At 34.9% G+C, this 8521-nt stretch overlaps 1 protein-coding gene across 1 annotated transcript in view; it reads left to right on the forward strand.

The window, feature by feature from the left end:
* The window catches only part of CEP170 (centrosomal protein 170kDa), a 140416-nt gene that overhangs the window by 117425 nt on the left and 14470 nt on the right, over positions 1-8521 (forward strand). The window contains exons 14-15 of the mRNA XM_006898078.1: positions 316-463; positions 2828-2998. Coding sequence (XP_006898140.1) covers positions 316-463; positions 2828-2998 — 319 coding nt within the window. The remainder of the gene's footprint in view (positions 1-315; positions 464-2827; positions 2999-8521) is intronic.

Below are 8521 nucleotides of genomic sequence, written 5' to 3' on the forward strand. Positions count from 1 at the left end.
ATTTCAGAAGTGCATGGCCAATCCTTCTTCCTAGTCTGTCTTAATCTGAATGTTCAGATTTAGAGGAGTATCTGACAGACAGCAATTTGTGGAGCAGTTAAAGATAAATCTGTTTTATTAATTAACTTGTGAAATTAAACGTAAAATGTTGAGTATCAAAGTAGTTAATAGCATTCTGAAGCATCTTGAGCTTTGCGTATGGAATTTCTTTAATTCTGTATGCAACTAATTTAATCCTGTAAATGGTATTTCTTTTTCCCCTCCCTAGAGCTATTTCTTCAAAAGGATTAACTGCTTTTCTAAAATCATTCCCAGGATCAGCCAAGACCTTGCTCTCATTGCTCGGGAAATCAACGATGTCGCCGGCGAGATCGACTCGGTGACGTCATCAGGCACGGGCCCCAGCACCACAGTAAGCACTGCCGCTACCACCCCTGGCTCTGCCATAGACACTAGAGAAGAGGTAGGAGATCCTCACGAAGAAGTACATAAGGTTCTTCCTTTTCTTTGTTTCTTTTGCTTTTAGCTTTTTGCTTAGTTTATTTTAGTTATGCCCATCCTCCCTGTTTGCGTGTAGTTCTGCATTTTCCAACTTTACTTTTATTCCTTTATGTTTGTGTGACAAAGCTAGTAAAGGCTAACATTTGACCTACTATTACCATGAAACTGTAAAATTAGAATAAGTGCTAATGAGGGTCTGTAAATATCCAAGATTTGATAATTGAGTATATAAATTTTGACAGTGAAAATATACCCAAAAAAAGGTATTTTTATACCTCAATAACTAGGAAATACTACAAAGAAACAGACAATTACTACAATATTTACTATTTTTAAATATATTTTTGCACATATATACACACAATGCTAGTTAGAAAATTGAAATACACACACTGAAATACATCTCTGTTTAATTCTATCATTTTCCTTTAAACTCTGCAACTTAAAGAAGTGTGCAAAAGATACTCTGAAGTGCATGTCTAGTCAGTTTTATCATATTGATGTTGTAACTTACAGTAGCATGCAAAAATAGGGCTTCTTGCTGTATAACTCCAGGAGCTATCATTTACATAGCATTGTTCTAGAAAATACTTCTAACATCAAATACAAAAAGAATGGTATGTTTTGACCATGTTGACCATCTTGATGTGAGGCCTGTAATACAAGCCAAAACTTGTCATTTGAAGGAATGAATTGCTCAGGTTCACAGATCCTGAGTGGCTTGCTATCTGGTTTTGTACCATTTGAAATCTAGGCATGATTTTTGACATTTTTAAATTATTAAGAAAAAATCAAAAGAAGACAACTATTTTGTGATACAAAAACTAATTTCATTGTTCATAAATAAAATTTTGTTAGAACACAGTTAAAAGCATTGCTTTCTATAGTATAGAGAGTTGATCTCTCAGAGCCCAAAACTACAGCATGACTGCTTTTGTGCTGCAAGGTACAGTGGATGATTGAGACAGAAATGATAAGACCACAAAGCTTGAAATCTGGTGTTTCCAGAAGAACTTTCCATGAGTCCCTGTTACAGTTAATTTCATTTCCTTACTTATTAAAATAATCTTCTAAATAGTAGACAAGAATGGTTAGCCTTTGACACATTTGATTTTGGTAGCCTGTTCTGTTATTTTCTTTTGTTATCTTTTGTAACATCCCTTTTTTTATACTACTTTAGTGATTATTTTTGTTTAATTTTTTTTCTTATTTGGTATTTAATTTAGTAACTTCTATTTTATTGGTCTGTCTGTGTAGAGTTTTGTTAACCACATTGATCAATTTAAAATGTGTGTAAAATCATCATTATTATTGAAAACCAAAAGTCTTCTTGGTGGCAAGACATATATTATTCTTCTGCTACATTTAAAGTGATAATGATCTGATTTTCCCAACTGTCTAACTGAATTTTACATAACATGATTATACATTCACCCAGATACCATCGAATTAGTCAACATTTCATTGACTAGACTTCCCATTTCTCCTTTTTGTTTTAAATTATTGTGCTTAAGTTTTTCCTTCTCCAGTAAGCCTGAGTTACTTTCCATTGTATTTGTACAATCTGCACTGTAGATGGCAGTATATAATTGTACAGGAATGGCATTTAAGTTTATCTGACAAATCAATTATCTATTCTTTTGGTGTTCAAGATTTTTTTTAATTTTGTTAACTAAATTGCAAATTATGTATTTTATGAAGACATTTTGACACTTGGATTTGGGAAGGAAAATAAGGAACAATAAAAACAATATAGAAAAACTTAAAGAAAAATACTTTTTTATACTGGTAAGGCAATATAATAAAATAAACTTGTTGTCTGTCTATGCAGCTCATTATATTTCAATTTACCATCTATTTTCCATGTTGTTGTGTGCAGTCAAGTCAGAACCAATTTATAGCTGACCTTCCAGCAGGTTTTCAGCGACAGTAAATTGTACAGGAGTGATTGCCCAGCATTCTCCTGCTGAGCAGCTTGTGGATTCGAACCATATGTCTTTGGGATTGCAGTGCAGCTTCTTACCAGTAGGCCACCAGACTCTCTGTATTTTCCATAGAGGGGGAGGAAATCTTGCCCATGGAAGAATCAAATTAAATGTATTTACATAGATTTTGTTACTATTTAAAATAAAATCTAGTGAAAATCTATTTTGTAAAGCAAATACCATTGACTTTCTTATAAAGGGTACCAATTTATTGACAATATCATGCTGATTTTAGTACTTGAGAGTGGAATAACATCTGTCTAATCATAAAATTATTATACCATTATATGAAATTTTCTAAATTACTTTGTTCTCATAAGTATTTGCTTTTGTCCTATTAGTTGGTTGATCGTGTTTTTGATGAAAGCCTCAACTTCCGAAAGATCCCGCCATTAGTTCATTCTAAACCACCAGATGGGAACAATTGTCGGTCTGGTGATGCAAGACCTCAGGCAACAGAGACTTCTGATCAGTTAACAATTACAAGGCGGAGGACGTGGAGCAGAGATGAAGTAAGTCATGGTGCCTAGGAAAATAGATACTAGGAAAATAATTTATTTATTAAAAAAGAAAAAAAAAAACCACTTGATTCTCCTCAGTGGAAAAGGGAAAGCTTTCAGCATGTATTTTGGGCTATATGAGGAATTGATAAAAACAAAGTCATTTCCTTCTCCTGACACTCCGTAAATAGTACCTTTTACAAACAGGGAGTGAAAGTTTGGAAAGATGAAGTAACTTGCCTAGGGTGTGACGTAGCTGTTATGATGGTGTCCATGTCTGCAGCAAGCAGACCTGTCCTCATAGCTGCAGACACTGAGTTTCTAGTATCACTCTGCACTTTTTCAGATGGGTAACATTTTCTAGCAATGCAGCATAATATTTTGCAGACTGTGCTAATGTGTATATTAAAAATACTTTATATCCTGATACATCAGAATTAGTCATCTTGTCTTTTCGTCTTAAAATATAGTGGAGTTTGTAGCACTTACAGAAATGGTGTTGGTATTTAAGTAAAAATGTTTGGACTTTGCCGTTACACAGGTATGGAGTTGAAGCCTAACTCATTATGTTGAGCCTCTGACTTTGGGATATTAATTTATGTATCTCTTTGAAGCTTTTTGTTTAAGGGAAATATATTTCAAAGCCACAGGAGGATTACTTTATATCACTTGACTGGATTATAAAGAAAAATGCTTAAAACATTATTACAAGTTTGTGAAAATGTGAACACATACACACTCTTCCATGAATTGAGACTGCCACCTTGGAAAGCAACTTGATGTTAGGCCCTAGAGTTGAACCCATCATATCACAGAACTCAGCCATTTTATTGCTAGGGTTGGTCCAAAAGAAATGCCTTTCACATGACATTGGAAGGCATCACAAGAAAATATATAAAACATTGTTTACAATAACAAAAACTTGAACACAATCCAAGTCTTATATTTGCAGAAAGATGAATGTATAAACTTATATATTCCCAAATTGAACAATTATAAATGAGATAAAACAAGTAAACTACAGTAAGCACCATGCAGCAGTATGAATTAATCATTTATCACAAAGATGTGTATGAACAAAAAAGTCAGTCTCAAAAAATTATATATGGTGGCATTCGTTTTCGTCCATTAGTAAGAAAAAAGTACCTGCAAAATAATATGAAAAGAACAAGAAAATGATGAAATAAAGCTCAAGATAGTGCTTGTTTTTTTTCATGGGAGGCAGGTAGAAGTAGTTAAAGAAACCATATGACTAGTTATTGATTATATTCGCTATTTCTGTACAACAGTCAGGGATCAAGCCAAGGCATCAAGCAGTAGGTATTTTTGTCTCCTTCATCTGCCGGCTAGCTCAGCTGGGCAATTCAAGGTCTCAGATGAGGTCAAGGTTTGCTCCATGTTTGTTCTTTATATTTGGGACCAGTTCTTGTTGTGTAGTATCAGAAGCACAGGAGAGCAAACCTTGCCATGCAAGCACATTTTAAGCCTTCATTTTTATCAAGTCTATGTCAGAATCTATTCATACTGACTTCCTAGCACAGTTTCCAATGGCTGTAAATCACATTGGAGGAGATAGCTTGTCTGTCTCCCAAGAGCTACAAGTGATTCGAACTGCTAGAGAGGTGCTGCTCATGGATGGTTCTTACAGTGTGATTCTTCTTTTGATTTCCTGACTACTGGTGCCAAGGGTGTTAATTGTTAATCCAATTAAGATGAAACTATTAACAATTTCAGTCTTTCTCTGTCTGTCATGACATTGCCTATTATGATGATGGCCTGGTAGTGAGGATTTTTGTTTTCTTGATGTTCACATGTAACCCATACTAAAGAAGTTCTAACTCACTGAAGGCATTGGCAGAAAATAAGGCCCCAGGAATTGATGGGCCAACTGACATGTTTCAACAAACATATGCATCCTTGGATGTGCTCATCAGGCTGTGCTAAGAAATCTGAAAGACAGCTACCTGACCAATTGACTGGAAGAGATCCAGTTTCTATTTATTCCTGTTACCAAAAAAGGTGATCCAACAGAATGTGAACATTATCAAACAGTATTATTAATACCAAGCAAAATCTTGTTGAAGATGATTAAAAAAATGATTTGAACATTGGCATCAATAGGAAACTGTCAGAAATTTAACTTGGATTTAGAAAAGACCATGGCACCGCTGATATCATTGCTGGATCTTGGCAGAAAGCAGAGAATACCAAAAGGATGCCCATTTGTGTAAAGTTATTTGAATCACAGCAAAGTATGGCTAACATTAAGAAGAATGTGAATCCCAGGACATTTAATTATGCTCATGTGAAATGTATACCTAGCCCAGAGTGCTATTTTCCTATCAGGACAGGGAGCACTGTATGTTTTCAAATCAAGAAAGGTATCATCAGATTTGTATCCTTTGTCCATACCTGTTCAATCTGTATGCTAAACAAATCATTTGAGAAGCCTGACTTTGGGAAGAAGAATGTAGTATCAGAATCAGAGGAATAACTCGTGAACAGCCTGTGTTATGCAGATGACATACCTTTGCTCGCTGATAGTGAGGAACATTTGAAATGCTTTCTGCAGAAGATCCAAGCACATTCTATTTTTTTGGTTTTTTGTTTGTTTGTTTGCTCTCTTTTTTGAATGGGAACAAATACAGATCTCTTCCAATCAGTGGATCAGGTAGCTAGTTTGTTGGCCTTTTTTTAGTGAACTCATCTGGGTTTGTTCATTGAAATACATCCACTGGTATTTCTTCAATTCCTGGAGCCTTAATTTTTGGCCAGAGCCTTCTCTAGTGTGAATTTCTTCCTTCATTACTATTGGTTCCTGATCAAATGCCATTTCCTGAAATGGGTCCATGTTCACCAATACTTTCTGGTTCAGAGACTCTGTATTCCTTGAGGCTTCCTACATCATTTAAGATTTTGCCAGTAGAATCCTTCAGGGTTAACACTTGAGGATTAAATTTGTTGTTCAGTTATTTCAACTTAAGAAATGCCAAATGTATTCTTCTGTTTTAGTTCTCTAACTGCAGCTTTGTACATTTCATTATAATACTTTGCTATAGTAAGAGATGCGTAGTTGTGACACAGGCCAGAGGGTCCCAGGTCCTTACAAAGCCCAGCCAATCCCTGGTGATTACTCCAGGAATCTCAACTGGAGTGATGTCATTCCTGTCTCTAAAATCATGCTGAGAAAAATTTTCTTTGTCTGTATCTCTAGCCTGACTCTGCCTTAGAGAAAAAGGATTGCATTCTTCTTCATCTCCACACTTTGTATTATGTGTTGAAAGAAAAAAATAAGGAGTTAGTACACAAAACTCAAAGGAAGTTATCAAAACTGACTCATAGCTCATCCTCAAGCTGGTTTTCAGAGAATGTAAATTGCATGAGAGGAGATTGCTGATTGTTCTCATGCAGAGATGCTGGTAGATTTCAACCACTTCAGATGCCACCTTTGTGTCAGCAGCTCAGCTTCCCCAGACTGTGCCACCAGAACACCCCACTATACCTTTCCTTGTAATCATTGAAGACAAGAGAGACAAAGTTATGGTAGAAGTTGAATAGAGAATAAAATTGATTTTTAAAGAAACAGAACAATATGGAAACTTTAAAAGGTGATTAACAAACTCGTAAGGTAATAGTGTTTCTTTGTCTGCATTTATTTACTTATTATGCTTTAGTTTTTTTAGTTCTATCTTTTATTAAAATTACATACTTTGGAGTTATGACTAGTGCTCTTGATGGTTGTACAAAACAGTGTTAATATATTTTGTTTTTGTTTCTTTCCATGACATTAGTTACATTTCCATGACATGTCACCATTCTGTTTATATACTTATTGACATTTTGATGAATTTTATCCCAAAATGTTTCTGCACATACATAGTTCAATTTTTTCATTAATTTTTACCTCGTTTCCATTCCTTGTTATTACTGCTATTCTTCTAAGATTTTTTCTTTCTCTGTCTAACCTTTCCATAGCTTTTTAGAATAGTAATCTTAATACCATAATTGTCTTTTGATGGCTGACACTCAGCATAATTTGTTCTGGATTAATCCACATTGTGCAGTATTTCATGAATTCTTGTTGTCTTTTTTTAATTCAATGATATGTAAATACCATTTTGCAAATGTACTATATTTAGTTTTCTATAAATTTTACAGAGGAGTTCTTTATGAAATGTGGCATTGCCACATTTTTTTCCCATTCTGTAGCTTCTTTTTTTTACTAACTTTGGGAAAATTATTTTGGTGTACATGAGGATTCAATTTTTAGGTGATCTCAGTCATCTAGTTTATCCTCTTCTGATTGTTTATTTCTATTTGAGGGCTTATTCCAGTGATCAGAGCTTCTACGAGTGCCTCAGTTTTGTTTCTCTGTGTGTGGTCTTTATGATTTTGTGTTTTATGCCTAGGTCCTGATCCACCTTGAGTTAGTTGGAGTGGTGGAGTTTTTTTTTTCTCCTGTAATTTTTAAAAAATTGTGATTTTAATGAAAATTCACAGAAAAGTTGCATTTTTCATTCATTCATTATTGCACATTTTCCTCTCCAGTTCTTTTTGTTAATTTTAATTTTAATTTTTTTAAATTATTTTGTGTGTGTGTGTGTGTGTACCATCAAATCAGATCTGACTGGTACAGGAGGAGGACACTGCCCCTCCTTCTCCAGCAGAGCATCTGGTGGATTTGAACTGCGCGCCTCTGGGATTGCAGAGCAGCTTTTTTGCCACTAGGTCTACAGAGCTCCCTTCCAGCTCTTTTTTAAAAAAAATAATTCATTCTTTGTTGCATAATTTCCTCCCACTCCCCTTCCCTCCCCCAGTCCACTTTACGATGCACCTCTTATTCTCTACTGTTGTCATAGAAATAATGTGTAATCATATATTCCTTTGAAACATTTCTTTCGTTCATCTGTCCCAATACAGTATTCATTATTCATTATCCCATATCAGTCATGTTTTATAACACTGGTACTATACAGTATTTGTTCTTTTGTGACTGAAATATGTCACTCAGCATAATGTCATCCAGGGTCACCCATGTTGTGAAATATTTTATGAGTTTCTTGTTTTTTAGTGCTGTGTATTATTCCCCTATGTGAATATATCACAGCTTCTCTCTCCATTCATTTGTTGATAGGTACTTCAGTTGCTTCCATCTCTTTGCTATTGTGAATAACACAGTAATAAACATGAGTGTGCATTTATCTGTTTGGGTGGCAGATCTGGTTTCTTTAGGGTATATTCTTAGTAGTGGAATTGTTGGGACAAATGGTATTTCTATTTCAACTGCCTTCCACAGTGGTTGCACCATTTTACACTTCCACCAGCAGTGAATAAGGGCCCCAGTCTCTACACAACCTCACCATTTATTGTTTGTTACCCTGTTGAACTTTGCTATTGTTGCTGGGGGAGTAAGATGATATCTCATACTTATTTCTTTTATTTTTTGTTAGTTTTGTGTATGGTTTGAGTTCTAAGTGTTCTATCAATTTCTGCAAACAGATCTCCAGTTTTGCCAATGTTGTTGTTGTTATGTGC

Source organism: Elephantulus edwardii, unplaced genomic scaffold, assembly GCF_000299155.1.
Source record: "Elephantulus edwardii isolate Elephantulus edwardi_28Jun2011 unplaced genomic scaffold, EleEdw1.0 scaffold00219, whole genome shotgun sequence".
Classification (NCBI taxonomy): Eukaryota; Metazoa; Chordata; class Mammalia; order Macroscelidea; family Macroscelididae; genus Elephantulus; species Elephantulus edwardii.